This window comes from Triturus cristatus, chromosome 1_2, assembly GCF_964204655.1.
Source record: "Triturus cristatus chromosome 1_2, aTriCri1.1, whole genome shotgun sequence".
Lineage (NCBI taxonomy): Eukaryota > Metazoa > Chordata > Amphibia > Caudata > Salamandridae > Triturus > Triturus cristatus.
This window is the reverse complement of record NC_140580.1, coordinates 986,109,843-986,135,559: the sequence shown is the minus strand read 5'-3', so window position 1 is coordinate 986,135,559 and position 25,717 is coordinate 986,109,843. Positions and strand designations below refer to the sequence as shown.

Below are 25,717 nucleotides of genomic sequence, written 5' to 3'. Positions count from 1 at the left end.
TCACACCCCCTTCCTTGTGCCTCAGGCAGCTCTTCTCCTCAAACCTCTTTCCTTGTGCCTCACTCTGCTCTTCTCCTCTGTCTCTGGCCTTGTGCCTCACGCTACTCTTCTCCTAAGTCTACTTTCTTGTACCTCATGCTGCTCTTCTCACTCTCCTTTTTTTGTGCCTCACACTGCTCTTCTCCTCTATCTTGGTCCTTGTGCCTCAAGCTGCTCTTCTCCTCACCTCCTTCCTTGTGCCTCACACTGCTCTTCTCCTCACTTTCCTTGTGCCTCACGCTGCTCTTCTCAGTCTGTCTTTGTCGCTCCCCTGCTCTTCTCTTTACTCTCCTTTGTGTGCCTCAGGCTGCTCTTCTCTCCACTCTCCTTCCTTGTGCCTCATGCCGCTCTTATCCTCACCCTCCTTCCTTGTGCCTCACACTGCTTTTCTCCTCTTTCCTTGTGCCTCACGCTGCTCTTCTCACTCTCCTTCCTTGTGCCTTACGCCGCTCCTCTCCTCACTCTCCTTCCTTGTGCCTCACACTGCTCTTCTCCTCATTCATTCCTTGTGCCTTACGCTGCTCTTCTCATTAGTGTCTCTGTGCCTCCCCTGCTCTTCTCCTCACTCCCCTTCCTTGTGCCTCACGCTGCTCTTCTCTCTCCTTCCTTGTGCCTTACGCTGCTCTTCTCCCCATTTTCCTTCTTTGTGCCTCATGCTGCTCTTCTCAATCATCTTCTTTGTGCCTCAGCTGCTTTTCTCCTCACCCCCTGTCCTTGTGCCTCATGCTGTTCTTCTCCTCATTCTCCGGCCTTGTGCCTCACACTGCTCTTCTCACTCTCCTTCCTTGTGCCTCAAGCTGGTCTTCTCATTAGTCTGTCTTTGTGTATCTCACCTTCTCTTCTCACTTTCCTTCCTTGTGCCTCATGCTGCTCTTCTCCTCACTCTCCGTCCTTTTGCCTTATCTGCTCTTCTCCTCACTGTATGTAATTATGTCCAGTTGCTGTGATGTACTTTATGTAGATTTATTAAGCTTCAGTTACAGGTTGTAGAGTTGATGTGAAGCAGCCCCACCAGGAGCAGTCTGCCTGCTGCCCAGCTCATAACTCCAACTGTCACACTCAAGATTCAAACACTGAAGCATTCCATTCATGTCCATCACACCAACATTCCATGCATCACATTCACACTGGCTGAGCAGCTATGGAGAAAGTAACCAGATAAATACAGTACAGGTTACTGCATATCCTCCCTCCTTCCACAACACAAACTTGAAACCGCAAATTAGACAAAGGCCAAAGAAGAAAAACCCAAGAAAGATAAATGTGCTACAGAGCGAAAACAAGAAGAAAATGCAAGAGAAAAAGGAGTAAATGAAAAAGAAGGAGGTGCAAGACAAAGGTATGCAAAAGAAAATACTGCATAAGGAAAAAGCAGCATAGACGAGATGCGTAGAAAAATGTACAAGATAATATATTACACACATTCTCCTCCTCTGAAAATTAAATATAGTTGAAATGGGTGAAGGGCACCCACAAGAATGTCCTAAAAAACACAGGTGTGTGGATGAACCCGAAACAGGGGACACCGACCCCCAACAACTATATATATATATATATATCACGTTGTAGCCGTTTGAAGATTCGCTGCTTACTTTCTCCAAAGTAACGGACACGGACCCAAACTGGTGCTTAGAAGGTCTTTATTTCACCGTCGCCATTACGCGTTTCAGCTCCGTAGAGCCTTGATCACATGACGTGGTCGCTACCAATCATAACTTAAATACCATAATACACAACTACTACAAGAGGTCACATGGTCATGAACATAGAAGACAAACGTCAGTGTATTCTTTAAAACCAAATGTAAAAATAATTAAATAACTTTTACATTGTGACGTTTGTTAAAAAATATTTCACAATTGGTGATACATTTTTGTTTGTTCTGTTTGATTGATATGAGGAAAAAATTATGGTAAAATACCACATGTTCTCTATCACAATTTTGGGTATCGGGTTAAATCCCTATGAACATAATGCTTCCTTGACCAATATCGTTTTCCTGTATTTGTGTTGTGCAAAGTATATGCTGTGCAAAACCGTGCTAAAGTGCAAACTATAAATACATAAAGAAAGTGCCTAGTGCTAAGTGCAATGAGAGTTTTGGGCGTAAGTGCAAAATTTATATAACATCTAAAATATCGTTGGTTTGATCAGATATATTATAACAATTTTAATCTTAGCATATATTGATTAGATTTGCCATTTATCAAATCGAATTAAATTTAGTTTAGGGTATGGTTACATAGTGAATAGGGTTCTAAGATGTAGACATTTAAAAGACTCTAAAATCTCTAAAATATCTAAAAAGTATATATATATTTATATACCCATATAACAGGAGTGGGCGATCTCACTGGAGAAATTGCAGATGATATTACAGTGCCCTGTGCAAATTCGAACATGGTAGGTACAAAGTTAATAGTAATAAAAACCAACAGCATCATTTGTATATCATCAAGTCTATAAATATATAAATATATAAATACATAAATATATAAATATAAATATAAATATAAATACTTTGTTAAAAATCCATACAATCAACATATATACAACTAAATGCCTGCACATCTATCCTGCCGGAATTTAGTATACTCATTGATTGATATGCTTTGTATAATCTGTACAGCTACGGTATTCCTTCAGTTGTTTTCTTAGCTTAAACATGTATGAAGATCTTCTGTGATGTTTAACCCTGATGGTACCTTTGAATCTAATTGGAGTATGTACCTTGTTTCAAGTTTTCTTAGTTTAGTGACCCTGTCACCCCCCCGTCTACTGGGCGGTACAGAATCTATAACAAAATACTTGAGGGCTGTGTTGTCAGAGTTATGCTTATCTTTAAAGTGACGTGCCACAGGGTATGTATTGTCCTGATTTGTTATGGCACGTAGGTGTTGAAGAATACGTTTGTGTACCTGTAGCACTGTACTTCCAACATATTGTAGATCACAGGTACATTGCAATACATACACCGCAAACTCTGTTTTGCATGTTAGCAGTTTATCTATTTTGAACTCCCTATCACTGAAGGGGGTTTTGTACATGTTTTTATTGATATCATGTGTACATGCCTTGCACGTTTTACATTTATAAAAACCCTTTCTCATTTGTAACCAATTACTTCTCTCTAAAATTTCAGGATTTGTTTTGACAATTTTATCCTTAGTTGATGGTGCTCTGCTGTAGGTAATAGGGACTTTAACAGGGACCAGGGGACCTATTATGGGGTCACATCGTACCATTGCCCAATTTTTGTGGATGATTTTCTTAATTTCTTTATGTTGATTATTGAATTTAAGAATCATGCGATAGTCACTAGCCCCTTGTGTCCCCTTATCTTTCTCTACTCTGATTTCTTTAGGTTTTATGATTTCATTCCTACTTTTTTCACCTGCTCTTTTGATTGCTCTATCAATTGTTGTTTCTTGATACCCTCTCTGCATAAATCTCATTTTACTTTCTGTCTGGGCTTTCTTTAGCTCATTGTCATTACTACATATCCTTCGTAGTCTTAACATTTCCCCGTAGGGTATGCTATTTACTAGATGTTTTGGATGCATACTACTTGCATGTAGTGTTGAGTTCCCAGCCGTATGTTTCCTAAACAGTTTGGTTTGGATTTTGCAGTTTTCAACATATACCTGAGTATTTAAGAATTCTACTGAGTTAGAGCTTATAGTGGCCGTGAATTTAAGATTAATGTCATTGGCATTGAGGCTATTCACAAAATCCTCAGCTTCTCTTTTTGTACCCTGCCAGATCACAAACAGGTCATCTATGTACCTTCTCCACATTTTTACATTATTCAACATGCTAAGTTTGTGTACATCCATGAGAACCAGTTCCTCCCACTTGCCCATATGCAAGCATGCATAACTAGGAGAGAAACTGGCTCCCATGGCGACTCCTCTTACCTGCCGGTACAGTTGACTATTGAACATAAATATGTTATTATATAGACAGAATGTAATCATATCTATTAGCATCCTACTGTGACATTTCATGGCAATAGATCTTCTAGATAAGTAATGTCTAATAGCTGTTATTCCATCTAAATGTTCAATGCATGTATATAATGAGGTCACATCCAATGTCATTAATAAATAGTTGTCTTGCCACTCAAATTCAGAAATTTGTCTTAAAGAATCGCTTGTATCGCGCACATAACTAGGTAGATTTTGTACAAAGTCCTGAAGAAAAAAGTCAATATATCTGGTAGTATGTTCCAATAAACCGTCCATAGCTGAGATGATGGGTCTGCCAGGGGGATTGTCTCGGTTTTTATGTATTTTAGGAATAAAGTAAATTAGAGGTGTAATCGGATGCTCGTTTCTCAAATATTTATGTTCTTCTCCTGTAATTAGATTCTCTTGTCTCCACCCAGATAATTTTGCATAGAACTCTTTGTATGAACTGGTCAGTTTTGCTTGGTTGCTGCGTTCATAACATAGTCTGTCGTTTAATTGGCTGTATGCTTCTTTCTCATAGAGATTTCTAGGCCATAGAACTATATTACCACCTTTATCGCTGCCACGTATTATCACATCCTCATTGTCTTTCAATTTTTTGATTAAATTGTGATATTGTTGGTCTTTGTTGTTGGTAGCCCTTCTTTTGCTAACAATATTTTTATTTAGCTTTTTTATATCAGCTATTGTAGATTCGTGAAACAAGTCTATTGCATCTCTGATCATAATAGGGTTAAAGGTAGATTTAGTTCTAAATGGCGTAGATATGATGTCTCTTGTGTTTTCCGTTGGTCTGATATCCGGTTCTGAGTTATTTGCCAAACCACTAGCATTTTCGTTCCACAATTCTTCCATTGTTCGTAATAATTCTTGGTCTGCCTGTGATGCATTTGAACTTTTGCTGCCATCATTAGATACTGGATTGACTTCTGTCGACTTTTTTTTGGTATTATCATCATCTTTGTTGGATTTCATCATGTTCGTCATTTGCAGCCTCCATTAAACCATTCCTAAAGCACAATTTACCAGTGTGAAGGCTCTTCCGTAGGGGGACTCTTTGCGGCTTGATGTTTACGGCTTACCCAGCCGTGGAGGAGCACCGCTGATTTACGCGGACCTGAGGCAACGCCAACCGGCGTGTGCAGAAGTCGGGACTGGAGCTGGATAATGGGGGCACTGAGGTGCAGAGGTGAACTTTGAGCACAGCACAGAAACCCACTGTTGGTTTCATTTGAACTTTTATTTTGGGAAAGTGCGCAACAGGCTCACTCGAGCAACACTACAACTACGGAGTCCAGAATGCCCTGCAAAGCGGCCACGCCCACTGGGGACGGATTTCCTGTTTTATAAATGAAGTACACTGACTGTTGTGGCTTTCACCATTCACGAGACAGCCTTTGAAGAAGTGCGAAGCACGAAACGCGTCAGGCTTGTGACCAGAAGCATGCTGTGTGGTGTATCATGTTCGTCATTTGCAGCCTCCATTAAACCATTCCTAAAGCACAATTTACCAGTGTGAAGGCTCTTCCGTAGGGGGACTCTTTGCGGCTTGAGATATATGTATATGTATATGTATATATATATATATATATATATATATATATATATATATATATATATATATATATACACACATATATTAGTCCAGTTGAAGGCATCTGCCGAAACGCGTCGACAGTTCTCTTTGTTTTGCACATGGTGTTAAGGGAATAAAAAAAGTACCTTAATTTAACTGCTGTGGACTCCTTCTGTGCCGTGCATAATCTGGTTGGGGACTTTGCCGAGTTGTTTTGAAGATAGATATATATATTTATTTATTTTGGGGAAAATGAAAACACGGTTAACTCCTACCAATACAGCCGCTATGACCCTGAGGCAGAAACCAGCATGTGTGACAGAAGGTGACAAACACATCACACAACAAACGTGCAGTACAGGGTGACTTACACAAGAAACTACAAATGTGCAGCACAAGGTGAATTACACACCCAAAATATCCCTTAATGAAGGCTATGCAAAAAACAATTTGCATAAATGGAACTCATACCCATAGGACACCCCTATGTAGAGGTTGGTAGCGTGGACTTGTATAAATTGGACTATAACCAATTTCCTACCCAAAAATAAGGGTCAAATAACATATCAAAACATCCCTAACGTAAGGGTAATAGATATTTTACGTAAAACTGTGTTAAGGGAAAAGACCCCACAAAAAACCAATCCTCCTAAAAGGGTGTGATTTGACTAACTGTATTAAAAAATGAGCCAAAACCCCCAACCTGTGAAAAAGGGGGTAGCACCCTTTAAGCCACCCCTTGCGTAAGGGTAGAGTGACTTACTGCCTGAAAATGGAACTAAAACCCATTCCCATCCCTCAAGAAAGGATTAGAAAAAAAAGACTAACAACCAGCTATAATGAAGCCTCAAATGCTTGGTAATAGAAACCACGGGAAGTGTGGGAATACCCATAACAACAATAAAACCACCCTTCTGTAAGGGTCAATACGAACACACAAGAAGAAACATCATAGGCAAGATAATAATGGAGAATACAGAAATGAGCGACATGTGCACGTTACATTCACAAGGCATCCCCTGCAAGATTCTTCCTAATGACCTTTGGTACGGATGGAAACTGAATGGTTACCAGTTAGCAAAGAAACAACCAACTTCTCTTCAGACTAATTTGTGATGCACCACATGTGATAATAATAGACAACTTCCTTGCGACTGGAAACAGAGTCCTCAACAGAAGATCCCGTTTTTCGAAGAGCAAACAATATCGTGGCCACAGTACTCCAGGGCATTGACAGGTAAAGTCAAAACCACTCACTGGTGAAAAAAACATGAATACTCCTTTTAAAAAATAAAATGCATCCGTTAGAAATGCACAACGCCAAGGACAAGTCTTGATGACTGTAAGCAAACCAAACCTACTGATGAACCGGCAGATGTGTGATGTCCTGGACGGGGCTCTGAGAGAAGACGAGACATGCTGGCGAAAACCCGGCAACCCGTAGCTCCAGAGAAAGTGTGCTGCCTCCAATCACAAGATAATATGAAAAAATATGGTCCTTGACTAGTTTTAGGAAAAAAACAAAAAGGGTGAGAAATGTTATCATCTGGGGGTTGCCATAACGGTCAGCCACTGGTAATCAATACTATTTGACTGTAAATGCTCACACTAGGAAAAGAAAAGAGAGCATCTCAAAATGCACAATGCGTTAATCTATTTTTAGGTACTCCCAAAGCTTGAACATTTGCTCTTCAACTCAGGAATGTAGGGACCCATAGTGGTTGGCCTTGTGGATGCATTATATGGCTTGAGGAGAGTACAATAAAGAATTTCACACTTTTGTAATATTGTTTTGACTACAAATGCTTTATTTAAATGTTAATTGAAGTTTATATATTGACAGTGACTTACATTAAAAAGCCCTCAGAAATTCACTGAAAAAAACAAAGGTTAAAGTAATGATATAGTTAGGTGACAATGTCAGTTGCAGCATTGCATTTTAGACTAAAACAAAACTCTAAAATGCACCAGTTATAGTTAACTGAAGTAACGAACTCGATCCTTCACTATGCACATCTTTAACCCTCACATAGTACATCACTCATGACATGGTCTATGACATTATTGATAACATCAAAGCTGACCTCTGAAATTGATGACAACACCTTGCACGGCATGGCCACAAGTTATAGTTACTCCAGTTAACGAAAAAATTGTGAATTCTAGTGTTTTTTTGTTATTGCTGTTTTTCTTAGTATAAAGTGTAATGCTGCTTTTAAAGAAAATATATTTTTATTGATGCTTTTTAAATATTTCCATGCATAGATCATCAGAGAAGGAAAAGCAGTAGATGAAAGCACACACAGTAAAAGAGGATTATATTCAACAGTTCATCAGGGATGTAAATCTATAACGACAACGGAACAATTAATACTCAATATTCAATAATACAAGAAAAAGGGCACATGTATACATAATTGATGTATGTGGGATATCTGAACTGCATTGTATAGCGCCCAGGGATTATGTCTCAAATGGCCATTTGCCTGGTATCTAAATACCAACATTCTTAAAGTGCAAAGTGTTAGCTTTTCCCTAACTTATAAAGTACATAGGAGGACAAGTAGCAAATAGTAAATCATGTTCAACTGTTCGTAGAAACAATTTAGTGCCTGCAAGCCAGACGGAGACATATTCTATACCATAAAGAAAACATGTACATAGTTCAGAGTTTGATAGATCTCAAACTACAATACAAATACATTGTGTGCAAAAACAAACAGTACTCATATTATCAGCCACCAATATTCAGGTCTAAAAAAAAGTCCCATAGTACTATAAAAATGCGGTAGCTCAAAATGTAAAGTGCAGTGATCCGATTGCGTAAGCCTTCCAGCCATATCCTAAGTGAACTCCAGCCTTCAGACAGACCACCAGACTGCTGATGGGGCGTTATCCAATCAGAACGTGGTCCCCAGATGTTCTTCCCCTTCAGCCTGGCTTTCCTTCCATGATTCTTAATCATGCAACAAATGTTCCCTGATTCAACCAAAGGCGATCAGGGAGTGGGAGGACAAACTATGGCCGAGCACAAGAAAGGAGGCCATTCTCATTCGTGGTCCCTCGTCAAAAAACATGAAAGGCCCGTTGAAGAAGAAACCTAGGCACCACACGTCCACGTCCTGGTGCCCCAATGTTTAAGAGAAGACCCATAGTTCGTGCACTTGGATCCTGACCCCAGTTAAATCTTCCTCTCCTGGACAAAGGCCAGATCTTAAAACAAATGCGCCAAGTGTTCACTGGACCATCAGTGAGTCCGACCCTTGTAGCAGCTTTTAAATAGGCCATGCTGTAGACTTTCACGTTTGCTCTGGTTCTCTCTGGCAAGCCTTCTGACCCCAAAGAACTTTTGTGGCCTCATTCACATCTCCTCTGGCAGGCCTTCCATTTGTCCCCTTTGACCTCCCTCTGAGTCTTGCCATCCTGCACCTTGCATTATGCAGTGCTTCTACGCCATTGCAGAAGGCCTTGCTGAATGGTGCATCATAAGCATCACCATTGGTGCCAGGGACTTTGGTTTGATGCCCTGACTTCGGATCATTCTTCAGGGGTTTGCCTTATGTGACGACTGCTCCCATGCAGCACCAATTTCTTCTGTATTTCAAGAGGATGGAAGTTATTTTTGGCCCAGACCTTTGCCCGTCCAGCAGTATAAGGAGGAGGATGATGAGAGGACAGACAGTTTACTCCCTCCATAATGTTATTGATACTGGTATTTACCTTGACTTACAGAATGGTGATGGCCTTTGTACTTTACTCGACTCTGCCGTTGATTCGCACAATGGGTCCCTTGCGGAGGAGAGCACCTTCTTTGGAGAACTCATTAGGAGGGCTGCAGCTTCCTCTTTTTACTTAGGTTGTCTAAAGCTAACATACTTACAGGGGTTATTGAGCGCCTTTATTCAACTTAATCACCCCTTTCTTTTCAACAGGTCTTTAATTGATTTTAATCTGGCAGCCCGCTGAAGCCTTTTTAGGCTCCAGCTGTGCGCTGGCCCATTGCTCTGTGTCATAGACGGGCTTCGGGAGATCCTGAGTTCTTAACGCAGCACCATACACATGAAAGTCAGGAGGCGCAAGCCTCTTCTTTGCAAGGTGAAATGTTTTCCCTTCTGTTCTTCCAGAAGGGGAATAAAAATGCATTGATGAAGTGGACAAGACATGTTTTTTTTCTAGCACCTTGGTGCTGTGGTCTTTGGATGCTTAGCGCCAATTAGCTTTAAAACTGCCACACCTTTTGAGAGGTGGCACATGAGGTCTTGCCAGTGCTGCTGGAGGACCCTCATGTTTCCTTTGCACAAACAGTACAGGGTGACTAGAATAGAGCCAACCAGATCTTACGCTCTGGCCTGGACTCTACAGACTCAGTTATGAGCCGAGTGCGAGAGCAGGGTGGAGCCATTGCTGCTGATTTGCAGCAGCAGGGAGGTGTAATGGCATTATTGGCCATTCCAAGTGTGCATGTGCGTTGGGCTGTCTGTCTTGTGATGGCCAGCCCGACATGCATACTTTAAACCTCTCCAGCCTGAGCTGTGTAAAACAGCCAGGTGAAGGGCAACCGCAGGCCCCGAGTGCAAAAAGGAGTGCCAAGCTAGCCCTCTCCAACCAATCATGGTGCGTCTCTCAGGCTGGTTAATGTTATTGGCTCTGGGACGCACTCTCGGACTGAAAAAGAAGGAAAGAACACCAAGGTTGCATGTGGCAGTTAATTTTCCAGCATGTTGTGTTTACCTTTTTAACCCACTGACACTGTGAGAAACTTGCTTTACCTTCAGCCTCCACTCCAGAACTCTCAACCATGGCCTGTTTTAAACAATGCAGTGTTAACAAGCCATGTTTGAGAGCTTTGGCATTGTTGGATTCTCGCAGTGTCCGTCACTGGGTTAAAACATTTGCTTCATTTAGAACACTACTTTGAAATGTCATGGCCTGCCACTGTCTCTAGGTGTAAGAGCTGCGTAAGCTTTAATTGCAACATAGTAAATTTGCTGCATAAGGACAGGGCAGTTTGATGAATGATGCAGGTTTTGAGATGATGGCGAATAATAAAGATGGCGTGTCCTTGACGTAATGCACATGACCATTAATTCCATAATCTAGTTGCAGAAAAGGAAAAACTATTATTCATTACTTTTTTATCGGTGGCATTCAGTAACACTCATGAGGTGGGGCGTTTCCGATTGGAAACTCCTATGCAGACTATATTTCAGAAGACTTGTGCTAATGAATGCCGGCATCTCGCTCAGCATGGCCTTGTGAATAGTATAACAAAATTTAAAGTGAACTCGCTGCTTTATCAGAAGCCAGTGAAACTTCTGTGGCAGCGGGCTAGCATGGCCAGAATTAGGGATCCCTGTAATTTTTTATGACCTGCAGCTTATATAATAATTTTACAAGAACTCCAAATAAAGGGAGTTGGTATATTCTTAGCGGGAGTCAATAAAGGCTTTAACAGCAATATCCTCACAAACTGCCACTTATGATCATTAGTAATATTTTAATGTAGTGAGCTGAAAGAGATACTACCGAATGAGTCACTCTTAATACCGGTTGTAATGACGTGGTACAATAAGATAAACTGGTTGACCATGTTGAAAGCTACTGACCCATCCAGCATCTAAATCAAGCTTGAGGGATAGCCTAAACTCATCCTGAATTGTGTTCACCAATTATTCACCTGTATGTGGTTGCTCAGACATAGTGCCACAGGCTTCTCCTAATTTTTTGTCCAAAATGGGGGCAATGAGATTAGGTGGAAATTCTTTACATTTGTATGTCTGCTCTGGCCTTTTAGAATAAAGGGATGACCGACCCAGCATTAAAACAGGCGGTTACCATGATATCAGCTACACTGTCATCATCCGCATATGTCTGGTTGGGCTCCAACAGATGTTTATGAGACGTCCAAGCCTTCTTGCTGGACATACCTTTGGTGGCTCTCGACTTTTCCATTAGCAAGCCAACGGTTCTCTAGAAAGAATAAAAAACACAGTCCAGGAACGTCCTGCTTGTGGGCATGAAATCATGTGCGCGCCAGTTCCACCATCAGTACTGGAAGTTCAGGTGTTATACCAGAGGATTTGCCTTCTGTCTGTGTCAGCCTTCACACCCCATTCAGCAGCCCATGAAGTATCTTCACAGCTTCAGAGCTTCAGAGGCAGAGGTGGTGCAGAATTAAAAAGCCGGGAGGAGAAACAAAAGTCTTCTACTAATCCCCCCCTCATGGCAATGCAACAAAACCGATTTAGGATGCCCATCAACGAACATGTGTGCCTAGTGTGGGGTTAGAATCAGCATTGTCCCTCCAACTGGTGTCGATCATATCGGGTCAATAGAGCCAACAGATTGGCCAAGTTGTTTATACCCTACCTTTTATAGATGCTGCTCCTCTGCTTATACGACCAATCTCTCCAAGGAGGTGTTAAGTTTGCTTGAGTACAACCTTTTCAAGACTCTCGCTTTCAAAAGGAGTTCAAAATGATGACACGCATGCAAGATCTGCTGGTCTTTGAACACAAGGAATGTATAGTGTTTCTGGACCTGCAGAACATGTACTATAATGTACCAATCCTGGGGTCCGATCCAAAGTACTTGTGGTGGTTTCCACTCACTCTCAGTTCACCCTCATTCCCTTTGACCTTAAGTCAGTTCCTCAGTCTTTACAACTGTGACAGTAGATGTGGCTCTTATTCGCATGTTAGGGATACTGGTATTCCCGCACTATGACAACTGGCTGATGAAGGAAGGCTTGCTTTGGCTAGTCTGACCACCTATGGAACATGATGTTACTGTACAACCTGGGGTTTTCTATCAATAAGCCCATATTCCACCTGCATTCTACATTGAGGTTTCCTTTAGATGGACCATTGTGTATGCCATCTGAGTGCTCACTCCATTAGATCGAAGGCTGAGAATACAGCCCTAGCTTGTGGTACCCTATCTTGGACATTGCCACATGGGTTTCCATTCATTCTTTTACCAGCCACTATTACCTCCGTTTTCAAGTCTGCAGGGAGTGCCATTTTGCTTGTTTTGTTCTGTAGGACTTCTTGTGTAAATCCACTCCTCAGACCCACCTTCTGAAGGGGGATTGCTTTGGAACTCATTTAAATGTGAGGAATCTGCAGTTAGAAGTATCGATCCAAAGAGTAAATTACTTCCCTTCGGTAATATTCTCTCCGGTGGATACCCTGTCTACTTGTAGATTGCTCACCACCTGGCAAGCTTTCCATTGCGTGGTGTGGACTTCAGGTAGGTAATTCGGTTCTCAGTTAAAGTTGCACACTGCCAATGTTATTTCCAATGATATCAGACATGATCCGTGTCTGATGTCATGGAAAAAAGAAGATAAACTGATGTCAGCGCTCAGGGGTGGGTTGGGCCTATATGCGGCTCTTTTCCATCATATGCGTGCGGAATGAAATTACAATGGAAGCTAATGATGCAAACAGCCAATGTGCTGGAGCTACTGCACCACGTTTTACATATTCAGTCTGGTGCCTGGTGAAATTCAGAAGGGGAGACCGCTAAGGATAGCTAGAGTGTTACCAAGGGTAACATAACATTGTTCCAATAAATTGTCCGCATATACCAAAACATCCAATTTTACGTGTACTATGCACCAATTTGAACGTTTCATTTAAAATTAGTTTATGGAGGGATAAAATATTGCCTCTTATGCCTGCATGCATCATTTAGCATCGCCATTTTTCTTTTCTTGCTCAAATTATTTCAATGTTAATACATTTAAAAAAAATTATGTTTGGGTAAAAGACAAAAAAAAGGCACTGTTTCAGAAACATTACACCGCCCTACTATAATTTCTTTGATATGGCCAATGTAAGGTAACATCTAACGAATTACTTAGTGTTACCATGGGCTTATATACTTTCACTTGTTTTGACCTTATCTGACAGATTCATTTACTTGGCAAGACCCATCTATTTTCAAAACAAGACCTAAATTAGGTGCATAATGATGGATAGTTGGACACACGGTTTCTCCAGTTTCCAAATGTACTTATTGAAAAATGTTTCTAATATAGATTTAATTTATAGCACTGTTGTCTCGTCTAGGGATAATTAACGCATGCAAGTTCATTTCATAAATTGTTATGGTTATTTTAGTGATTCATTAATCAACAACTTCATTTCAGGATGTTCATGGTCTAGGTTAAAACATGATTCAATAATTGTTTGGTACTTTTTGAAAGTCTATTCTTAATTAATTAGATTTGATGTGCAGAAGTACGAATTTTGATTCCACCACTGAGCTTGTGTGATTTACTTGGATCTAACCATTACAAGACTCCAAAGGTTCTCACCTCCTATTTATATACCGATACATGCGTTTGGAGAAATCTGCTGATTGAAGTAGGTTCTCAGTAAATAAATATTACCCAAGTGCAAAAGAAGTGTAATTTGGTGCTGGGTCAAGTGTGAGGGTAACAACATAATTTATAAAATTGTAACAAACTGTCCTTTCTCCGACAGATGAGGAACTAGATTGGTTGTTGCTGAAGGCCCTCAAATCTCTAAAACCTGTAGGGCAATTTTTTCAATAGATTTTTGTTTGTTGCAATCCATGTATTCGATAGTTTGGTAGTTCAACACATTTATATGATACATTGCTGAAAAAAGTTAAATGTTTATGGAGCAAAGATGTTGGTCTTGCTTCTTTCGTTGGCTGCAGATTTGGTCAGCTGACATTAACATGTTGATGGGTCACCAGAACACCTTCATAAGGCCTCCTGAAAAATATGTAAAGATCCACAGTACCAGCATGTTTTTGAAATTATTTGTGAAACATAATGGATTCTAAATACCCAATGTGGGTCTAATCAAATCTGGTCAATCATTTTAGAAAAACTACCCGGATGTTTCTTAAAAGCCCAATCCCAGGCTAGCAGATATAAATGCTATACTTTACTCTTTAACATGGGATCATTTGGTGATATTTTAAACTGAGGCAAGGCCAAGACAAGGTGTTCCAATTGAAAACTGTGAAGAAAATAGAGTATTAAACTGTGGTTTAACGATGGGGGTTAATAAGCAGGTCTATCATTAAAGAGCCAGACCATCTCACATCAATTTATTATTTTGGCATCGTTTTTAGAGTTGTGTCTACTAAATTCAAAATCATTATTCGAAAACAAATATAGATATCTATAAATGCTGTCTTTTTACTCCCTCTTGCTGCTATTTGTTTGACTTACATATGTGAGTACTCTGATGTACTTATTCTTTCTTTTCTCAACTGGTTCGGAGTGCCTCAGCTGCCTAGTTAGCAGGGCCTGGATTAAAAGCATCTGCCTATATGCTGTCAATTTATATTTTAACTGAGTGTCCACACTCAAAGTCTTTTGGATGTGGACAGGCACCAGACTTTGTGCATTATCAACGGTACTGCCCCCACCTAGTTCCTTTTATTCAACTATTTTGGGCATTTTATGTTTTCTTTTGCTGTAACCCCTCTTCCCCTGAGAGGTGAGTTTTTGTTTTATTTCCAGTGTTGATTTGATAATATAAATCAACCATTCATTACGTCGTCAGTACCATTGAAAACAGTCTTTGAGCAACGCATTCGGTGTGGATGTTCTTTATCAGCTCTGGATATTTGCAACATGTGAAACCTGTTCTAGAAACTACCATCTTGAGAATTATTTTTCATTCGGTTTAGGAATCCAGCTGATTTTGATGAGGACATGAATTCTGTCTTTGTCGAAGGCAGGAAATGTGATAGAAGACGTCCTTGCTTTTTTTGGCCAGAAGCTACATGTTGAACCCCCTGTTCCATTGGGGTAATGAGAATATGTGTTCAGACCAGCCGCGGTCCGTGCAGGTAACAGCGGTGGGGCCTGGGGGTGGGAGGGGGAGTTGTATTTCGAGGGACGATGCTGAGGGGAAATTAATTATTTAATTTTCCCTAAGCAAAGACCCTCAAAGCCCTGCCCCCCAGCACGCGTGACCCCACCGCCCCACCACTGTTAACTGCACGGACCACGGCTGGTTCAGACATGGTACATGTATAATTATTGCCTGTTGGTGCCAATACAAAGGCTGACCCCTGCTGTCCTCAGTAGCTCATTCGCAAGCTAAACCCAATGTGCACCCAAATCTATCAGTACTTCCAGGTGGGAAAGCACCTAGTCGCAAGACTTATTATATTAACCTTCTACCAGGTAGTAGTTTAAAATCTTTTTTCAGTACAGCCTGGGCATGCTTATGCCTTTGAGTACCACAAATAAATTCAGAGCACTTTTGTGTTAAAGGCTACAAGTTCTAAATCTCCGAAGAAGGCTGATCTGTCTAGTGCCAATTCCCTTCCATCATAGGGGGAGTCTCATTTACTTTAGGGTCTGGAACTGTGTTCCGTGGATCTGTGATAACTCATAGATAGTCATAATGGCGTTTCTAAAGCTCTAGTATTTGTTTGAGTAAGACTACTCTTTTAATGTTCTTCCTGGGCATAACAGAACACAAGACCAAGTAGAAATGAGAGCTGAAGAAAGAGTGCTATTTATATTAGTCCCATTGTTTTTTTTTAATCGGTTTCAAAAGTTTAATTCCAACCTATTCTGCAAACCACATTCACAGAACTTAAATCCAGGAGTTTGTAGGCTTTGAAATATTTTTTTTTTGTCTTTTTTGTGCCGCCTACCATCTTTTTGACTCTTCAAATACATCTTCAATTTTAATCCATCACAGGCTAAACTAGGCTGACCAGATTTATTTGTTCATTTCACTTACACCTTCACTACGAATATATTTGATCAATGTTCAGGTCTTTACATTTTATTCACCAAACTAAGATACTAAACACTGGTCTGCCTTGCCCCTCCCCTTTTTTCACCAGTGATCTTGTCAAGTGATTCAGCAATTTAACATATTTTACTAAGATCCTGGAACTGTATGGCTGTAAAACAAATGGATTTGGTTGCAAAAACATTTTGTCAAATCCCCTTTGGATGTCTTTGCCAAACAGTTTGGGTTAAGACGAGACACCACAGCCCGACACGGGCACCCTCCAAATACACCTGTTCAGTCGGTGAAGTAGCATTCTGTGGTGTTGGGTCTGATCCTGATCAGAATCTGTGAAATCCGACAAAGCCTTTTCACACAGATATACAAAAGGCAAGACAGACTCTTGACTCGGTTAAACTTTCTTAGCTTGTTGCCTCATGATTGTTTCCAAACTTGCGACACCAGCTTCATCAAATCCCTATTTGACTATGTAGCGTTGCATTACTGAGCAAATGATTGCTGCCATTGCCATGTATTATTATAGTTTTCGAAACTGGGACAACAGTGAGGTAATTTGAGAATTCCTCTGCCACCCTATGACCCAATAAACAGCTCTTCCCCCAAAATACAAAATCTGCAGATTAAGAACTGCAGTGGCTCAGTTTGTAAGCAGAGACGTGCACGGTTCATGACATTGTTTCTACATGCACACGTATAGGACATGTTTCTGAATTTAACATGTGACAAAAAGACTGTTTGTTCCATCAGCAGTTGAGGTCCTTGCTGCATGAAAAACGTGATTAGTTATAGTGAAGACCCCGAGTTCATAACTTCCAGACTTCTCAGTGAGTCGTAGCCTTATGGCCCTATAGGCTTCAGGTGAGAAGCAGCCTTTGACCACTAATGTTTCATTCTGCAGACTCAGATTTTGCCCAAATTATGATACCCAATCTGACACTCTGTCCGACACCATGAAAATACAAATCGAGCCCCCGCCAATAACCCACCCACAAAAAAAGTCTGTGATTGCAGCACAGTCTTCATGGAAAAAATATTCCCTCAGGTATGGTGAAGAAGTGTAAACGATGAAGATGTCTGGAAAATTTGAATTTGACAGGTCCTCACTGTGGGTGTTCAACAACTGTTTGACTGCAGCCTAGTTTGTAAATGTTTTTTTCTTCAGCTTCCTCGGGGTCCTCTGATGCATATAATATTTTTGTGGGAATGGCTGATGCATATAATATTTTTGTGGGAATGGTTTCTCACGACTCCTATTTCTACTGTAAAGCTTAAGATGCAAGTAAATATTGTCTGGGCATAAGCGTGCTCTTTGCACAGACATATTGCCTTTTTGTTCATCTCTTGTTTTATTTCTACCGGTCCTCTGTGATGAGATCTTCGTTCTCAAATTCCGTCCAAATGGCTGATATCTCTTCTTTACTGGGTGTTCACATTGTTGAGGACGAATTTGGGTGATTGTTCTGTAACACATTCATAGGCAGCATCTACAGAGTTTTTCAGGAGTACTCCCCTTTCTGGTGAAGGAAATATTTCTACTTCCTATTATGTTTATTCTGTTCAATAGCCCCTGCTCATGAAGGAAGTTACACTGCAGTTTACAATCCTGTTTTTAAACACTGATGCTGTTAGTGGATGGCCTATTGGGAGAGAGTATGTACATGGACAGTCATGGCACATATATGTAAAGTAGTGCTTCCCTGAGCAGCTGGGTCAGGCTGTAAGTATGCATAGATGGTGTTTCAAGTTTGACATGCCATTGTGTATATGTACCCCAGTGGCACTTTGTTTGCGTAAATTAGGCTCCTCTGAAAGGAAGTTCGGACTATAAGTTTAACCTGGTTCTATTAGGAGGCTCGCAATCGAAGTGAATTTTAACCTGCAGACTACCAAAGAAGACCACGTTTTGTAGGGACCAGCTGTGTTTGAATTCCCTGTTATGTTCTTTGGGTCTGTTTTGACCATGCCTGCCTACCAGCTGTGATGCATTGGCAATGTTATAAAACAAAAAGGCCCATCAAGAGATTTTCCTCTACTTCGGAATGACGTCAGTGCTAAGTGACTCCTAGTTCTGGAACCCTACAAGTGTTTGGATGGGTCTTCTTCCAAAATAGTTTTAAACCTTTTCCTCCCATAATATATGCAGAACACTGACAACCACAATATTGTGAACATATGTATATTCAGATAAGTATAGTTTTACTATTCTTAACTCCACATCTATATACCTTCATGAAACATCTTTAAGGTATGTGGATATGGAGTTAAGGATATACTAAACAATAGTGTGAAGTTAAGTATAGATTTACAATCTTCACATTATTGTGGTAGTGGATATTCTGGATATGGTTTTCTCACAAGATGATAGTTTGTTACCCAATATTGTGATATACATGTGTTCTGATTTAGGCTGTGGGGCCAAACCCACACTCTTCAAATTTGAGTCCTGTTAGAATCTTTACAACCTTGCATTCATGAGACCCAGGGCCTGTGTGTAAGCCTCAGAAGACCCACTACTTCCAGAGCAATGGCTGTATCATTCTGTTGCCTGAATCTTTATCAGTATACCATCCGGGACCAACATTCATGGGCACGCGGATCTCTAAAAATACATGCCACCTGGTAAATGTTCCCACTGGAACTTGTCCTTGGCCACCAGGATATATCTTTTTTCTTTTTTTTAATGTTCAGTTTCTGAACTTGGTGCTTCCTACTCCTGTTCCTTGTTCTTGGTGAGTTGGCCACCTGTCACTGCAGCAAAGAGAACCTGCCACCACTCTATTTTGTCTACTGGCTCAGACACAATCTCGTGTGTGATCTTGTGAGAAGCAGTCCTCTGTTGTTTTCTTTTATGTATTGAGAACACTGCACAGTTTGGCTTCTTATAGGCTCTGAAACCCGTCAAAACGACATTTCTAACGTGCTCCACATCACTTTTGCATTTTAGAGCTGGTATTGCTATCTTCTAATTTCAATGGAAAGAATGTTTGTTAAAACTTTGGGAGTGGTTGTGTTCAGGGCCAGCTCTTAACTGCTCAGCTTATGGCTACATCCCATCCAAAATTAATTTAGACGGAATTTTTTTTAATTAATCGATGACCTAGTTATTTTTGGGAGACTTTATACTTTGGATTTAAACAAAAAAGGTTCACCACGAATAAATCTTGTTTCACTATTCAATACAATGTATAGGTCTTGGTACAGAATACTTTAGCTGTTTTGAATATCTCATGTCATGATGTGTTTCAATAAGTTGCAGTAGAGAGCGAAAGTTGATTTGGGGTTAGCACCCTCCAAATTTGCCTTTTGTGTATGTTTCATTATTTCTATGACCTGACAATCAAAGCCAAGGTTTTTTGTGGATGATTACACAATCCTGCGTGCATTAGGTTTTGGTGACGGAGAATCGGGTGGTCATTATATTAGACTTGAGAGGAAATGTGATCTGTACCTAATAATTTAGAGCCAGTATGTTTGCTGTCGTGAAATTTGCTGAGTTATGATTTTTTAACTTCAGAAATGTCAGAGCCTACCCTAAAAACACGGTCTATTAAATATTCTATTTTGTGCGTATTTTTCTTTTACTTGGCTGTCAGGATAACATAAAACGTAACGTTTTTTGTTCACTAAGTAAAGATGTGCACGCAGAACCATTTTGAATGATGCAAAGAAACTACTGGCCCTTTGTCAAAAGCATCTTCTATGCAATATTTAGCTTTTAATGCCTTTTAAGTTTGCCACTTACAAAGCAGACTTCATTTTCTGACTCCATTTGATAACTGTTAGTCCTGACAGCCTTGGCGTGGTCTTCCACCAAAGATTTTGCCTTCAAACCTCCTTTTTTAGGTCGAGCCTAGCGCAGCGCGCATGCGCTGTCTAGGAGAGGGCCTCTTGGAATCACTTCAGACTTCCAAGAGACTTCTCCGTGTGGGTCTGCCTCCTCCCACGCATCCCATTGGCCTTTGCGTATGGCTTTCAATAATGAAAGCACGCAAATGGCGAAAGGCGGGGGTATGTCCAGCCTTTTCTGAAAACGTTCACTCCCATGGCCTATGGGTCTCGTGAGTGAGCGGAGTGCAGTGTGCCAGCTGCATTCCAGGATCTGGTTACTAATTAACTCAGCGTGTTCGCTTTCACTTTCGCATCCGCACTTGTCTGAAATGCAAATGCCTTCTGGGGTAGCCTCGACTTTCTCTGCGTGACGGAATGTTTTCCCCGACCCAAACAACGCACACAACTCCCCGCCTTTCTTACTGTTTAATATTTCCAGCTGGAAAACACCTGTGAGGTATCGGCTGAACGCTAGGGAAGTTGTCATGGAAAAAGACCACATTAATTTTCTTTCCAGACCGGCGGCCATGTTGGTATAGTGACATGTCACTGGATCAACCCTCTTGCAAAATATGTCTAGTCTTCAAGAATGAATGATGCTACTGTGCATTACAAATACTGCAAAAAATACGGCCAGATAAAGGCAAAAAGGATACATTTTATTCTCATTGAAAATATAAAACGCTTCTTGAAGGCCTTCTCTAATATTCAGTTATCCCACACTTTGGGATGAATTTCTCACTCCTTCCTTTTAAAGCGAATTTGTTCCCGCTGCCACTTTTATCTCTGGATTACTCATTGAATGTATCCTCTACCATCTATGTGACCCTCAGCCAAAGCCTGGTTACGGCCAACCTCACCGTGTTCATATATGACGTTACCAAATTATTCAATGTGGGCATGTTTTGCCTGGCTGTACCATGGACTCACCCTGATGACGTACACATGCTACTTAGAGCATAAAAAACATTCCAGGGGCGCACGCGAGTCAGTCTGACTCGCCATCTATCCAGCCAGCGCCTTCTCCCTGACACTAGTTAGTCAGCGGCGGCGTCTGCGCTTGGATGTCAGGTAACGAGATCAGGCCCGGACAGGATATCTCAAAGATACATCCACACCCCCTTCAGGTAAGTTGTCTGAAGTGCGCCAGGCCCCTACATTGATGTCACGGGGTTCTCCTTCCTATTTTAAATAAAAAACAGTTTGACTGACACCCCAACTGGTAGCGAACTGCCTCCACTCTGATGAGCGATGGGCAAATGAGACAGCTCCCTGTTGTTTTAAGGATCCTTTAAACACTAGTCTGAAAATATTGTGTTGGGTGACCATAGCTTTCCTCTGCACTAAAGTTAGATAAACCTGTCAGCCCTCCCTCCGTCCTCTGACTTGTAGACTGGCACCCTGCTCAATGAGCTGAGGTCCATAGCCTGACCACCCTGGGCTAAAGTGGGAGCACACTGCACCTCTTTGGTATAATAGGTAGCCAGTTGTTTTATTCGTGAAGTCAGTCTCTTGCGCCTCCATCAGAATGTACACTGAAGTGGGTAGTGGAGACTAAGCCCTCTTAGACCCCCAGGCCCCCATTTTGAGGTAACGAGCAGGAACTTCAATGTTCGAGGGGGATAATATCCTACCAAGTATTATAGGGATCTTGTAACTTAACACTCACGGGATATGAAGGATCAATTTAACGTCCTCGGCTCATCTCAAACTTTTTAACCTTGTCCCGATCCCTGTTTTATATTAAAAAACAGCACCTCCAGGGTTCGGAGACCATTTTAAATCACTCTATGCACAGATCCCACCATGACTTTTATGAGAGAAGGGCTACCTCCTTGTGGAGGCGAGACCTTCTGATGATGCTACTGGCTACAAGTACTTTGGTGGAGAACAGATACCACTAAAGGAAAATAGTCATTCAGGGTGTCTCACTACTATTTTGGGAAGAGACTCTAAGTCTGAGAATGGTGTGGGTGCCCTCACTTTGATATTTTCTCCTAAAATGAACCTTTTACCAGACCTAAGCTTATCTTTTTAATACATATTTTACCCCTAGAGTAGGCCCTAAATAGCCCGTAGGGCAAGGTGCATTGTATTTAAAAAAAGTGAGAATTTCTTTTAAGTTTTACATGTCCTGGTAGTAAAAAATCCTACATGTGTTGTTCACGACTGTAAAGCCTCTCACTCCCATAAAATACCATTGGGTTACCTTATTGCATTTAAGTGCTAATGTTTAAATAAGAACAGGTAGAAATTGGGTTTGTTCTTTAATAAAAAATAAATGGTTATTTAAAATCCTGTTTAAGGGTAAAGTCGAATTTTCAGTTACAATTCTGAAAATGCAACTTTTAGAAAGTTGGCATTTTCTTGGCGTAACCATTTGGCGCCTGCAGCCAGTATCCTGGACTATATGACCCTGCTGTTAGTCTTTGTGTATTCCTCCCAGACAGTGAGACAAAACGGCATAGGGATGAACAGGATGGGAGGGAGTGGAGATGTTCCCTGCTCCACTTCTACTCAATAGGGACTGCCTCCAGCATACACAAAAAAACACTAGTCTTTTGTCACCCTAGATGTCTTGGCGCCTTGGCAGGAGAAGGAAGAAACTTTCCAGAACCTGATGTTGGGGGTAGCCTAGAAGGTTTCCCCCACTTCGAAGGCAGGCACAAGGAATAAATATTGGACCCTCGAAGTAACACTTCAGCACACTCCTGGACCTGTGGTGGACTTTTGAAGGACTGCCTTGGATCCCCAGAGGACTGCTCTACTGCTTGAGGCCTGCGTTGCTCCTTGAACCCAGGACTACCAGACTGACTCCAAGAGAAGTTGGGTGGCCTCCTGCGTGAGCTACAGGGACATGACATAAGCTCCAAAGATCTTGTACCTTGCATCTAGCCTTTGCTGGAGTGAGTACTGACCCCCAAGTAGTGCCTCTACATTCGTAGACTCTTGGGAGTTCGTGTGGAAAGCTGCTGCTCCTAACTAAACCTAAAAGTTGGGACTTTGAAAAATGTTCACCAAACAATTACCTGAGAACGGACAGAGGACTGGGACCTACATGCAAGCCAATCCGCCTCAGGTGCATCGCCTGTCAGCCTGACTCTGCGGTAGTCCTGCTATGTTTTTCTCTGCAGCAGCAAATCCTATTCAGCAGGACCTGTCAGCAAAGGTATCCGGCCTCGTGGAGCTTGTGTCCGATACAGCCTGCAGCTTAGTCCCACTGGAGATTTTCGCCTTCCGAAATGTATCAAAGTCTGAAGGTAGAAATCTTCACCGCAATGCCTCCTCCTCAGGCACTGCCATCTGCCTTGCCTAGCTGAATTTTTACCTTCTCTGGAACTTTTTGTCAAAAATTCTTTTAGGTCCGACAGTAAGCAGAGATCAGGCCCAACCCACCTTGTGTATCCAACCCAGGCTCCGTTGCTGTCAGCCTTAAATGTTGAGTTTTGGTACTCTGATCATTTAGATGCTAGTTTTCACTGAAAACTTTAAAAAAGAAATTATAACTCTGCTTCTACTGATTGGAATTAATTTATTGTTGTGCCATTGTATGTATTAAAATGCATCCTATTTTTCTAAATTGGTGTTGTGTTTTCACTTTATTATTGTTTGTATGCATGCTGCATAAATACTTAACACAGTGCCTCTAAGTTAATCCTGGATGCTTTAGTCTACATTACCAGCACAGGTTAATTTAATGACTTTTGTGGTTCACCCCAACAAAGATTGTAGTTGTTGCTTGAAAAGGGTGTACTCCCTCAATCAGTTATCCAATGTCTCACATTTATGTTCAGTGGTGGGGATCCAGTACCTGTGTTTGTGCAGTTCAAGGCAATGATTTGTGTAACACTAAAATCCCAAAAACTATCTGACATCAAATTCGATTTTTTTTTCTAAATTAGTTTTTGATCGGACTATTTTTTTCCTTCTCCAAATTGAAGTCTTGTCTCACATCCTTTTTGCTACAATGGAAATTGAGCTGATCAGTGGTTACAATCTCAGTAAGGCAGAGCTACAGATGCTTTGCAAGTAGATTGGGCCAAATGTGGGAAGGAAATCCAGCAAGATGGACCTCCAGATCCTTTGAAGTAGTCTGGAGGATGCTAGCCACCCTAGAGGAGCAGAAAGAGTATGGCCTTGAGGAGGAAGTTGCCTTGGAGAAGGGGGAAGGCGTCCTGGCTACAGGCAATGAGCTTCAGCACCCGGAGGAGAAGGACAACTTGCTCACATGAGTGGCACCCCCTGGCAGGGCAGGGAGCAGTGTGTCTTCCTGTAATCTGTCCCCTGAGGAACTGGTGGACTGGAAGGCTTAGACTGAGCTCAAGCTGGCCATATTGAAACTAGAGGCTGCCAGGGAGGAGGCAGCTGCAAAAAGAGACAGCAAATGCTGTATACTGATGCGCAAAGGGGTTTGGAGGAGAAGAGGGCGGAAGCAGAGACTGCCCTAGCCAGAGCAGAAGCTGACAGAGCCTTGGCTGAAAGAAAATTGCTACTGGCTCATGAAGTGAGTCTCAAAGAGCTCCACCTGAACGCCAAACAAGCCTCAGAGTCCAGCAGCAATGTTGGTAGCGATACCCCAATGCCCAGTGGAGACAGGATGGTCCACACCCCCAAAAAACTGATGCCTCTGTTTTTTGTGTGGGGTGATATTGACTAGTGGTCTGAGGCTTAGGTTGCTATGGAGATGCAGAGGGTCCCTGAGGAAGGTTGGGGAGCCAATCTCTGGCGGTACATTCCCAACGAAGGGAGGGATGCATTACTGGCCTTAGTGGACAGGATGAGGTACCGCCCTTATGAAGGACACCCTTGTCATGAATTATGGTCTCATCCCTGAAAGGTATAGGCAGAAGTTAGGGACATTCAGAAGCTGCCCCGACAGTCCTGGGTGGATTTTGTGGATCAGTTTTGCAAGGTACTGGTTGGTTGGGTGAAGGGCAGTGATGTGACCGATTACAAGGGGCTGTACGATTTGATGGTCAGAGAGCACATGTGGGATCAGCACCAGAGTCCACAAGATGGTATCTGTGGACCCTGGTCTCCAAGAGCGCAAACAGGGTCCCCAACAGAACAAAGTGGGGGAGACAACATTTTAAATAAGTTCTCTAAAGATCTCCAAAATAGTTCTCAGGGGAAGGATATCCAATCTTAGCCTCACCAGAAGAAGAGTGAGCTCCCTGAAAATAAGTCTGGTAAGTTCAACCCCAAATGTTAAGAGTGCTGTAGTTATGGGCACATCAAGGGAGATGCCAAATACTAAACAGGGCAGAGCCCCCCACTGGTGGGCAGACACCAGAGTTGGCTAGAGCACTGCTTGAGGCGGAGGTTGTCCCAGTTACCATAGTGGGTTGAGCAGAGGTTACCCTAATGTCCCTGGGTGACAGGGAAATGTTGCCCAGAGCCACATGTCTTCCAATACTTCCAGGTATATACAGTGGGTCACTATCAATGGCCAGATGGTGGAGGCTCTAAGGGACACAGGAGTCAGCATGACTGCTGTCAAATGTAATCTGGTGTCCTCAGAGCAAATCCCTAGTACATTC

General features: G+C 41.7%; 1 protein-coding gene across 5 annotated transcripts in view; it reads left to right on the top strand.

Moving 5' to 3' along the window:
- The window catches only part of TRAF2 (TNF receptor associated factor 2), a 407,403-nt gene that overhangs the window by 67,172 nt on the left and 314,514 nt on the right, over positions 1-25,717 (top strand). For 2 of the 5 annotated variants that reach the window (XM_085610956.1, XM_085610929.1), the window contains exon 2: positions 2,378-2,442. The exons of the other annotated variants lie outside the window; for them this stretch is intronic. In XM_085610956.1, coding sequence (XP_085467082.1) covers positions 2,408-2,442 — 35 coding nt within the window. In that variant the 5' untranslated portion in view covers positions 2,378-2,407. The remainder of the gene's footprint in view (positions 1-2,377; positions 2,443-25,717) is intronic. 5 annotated transcript variants of the gene reach the window in all.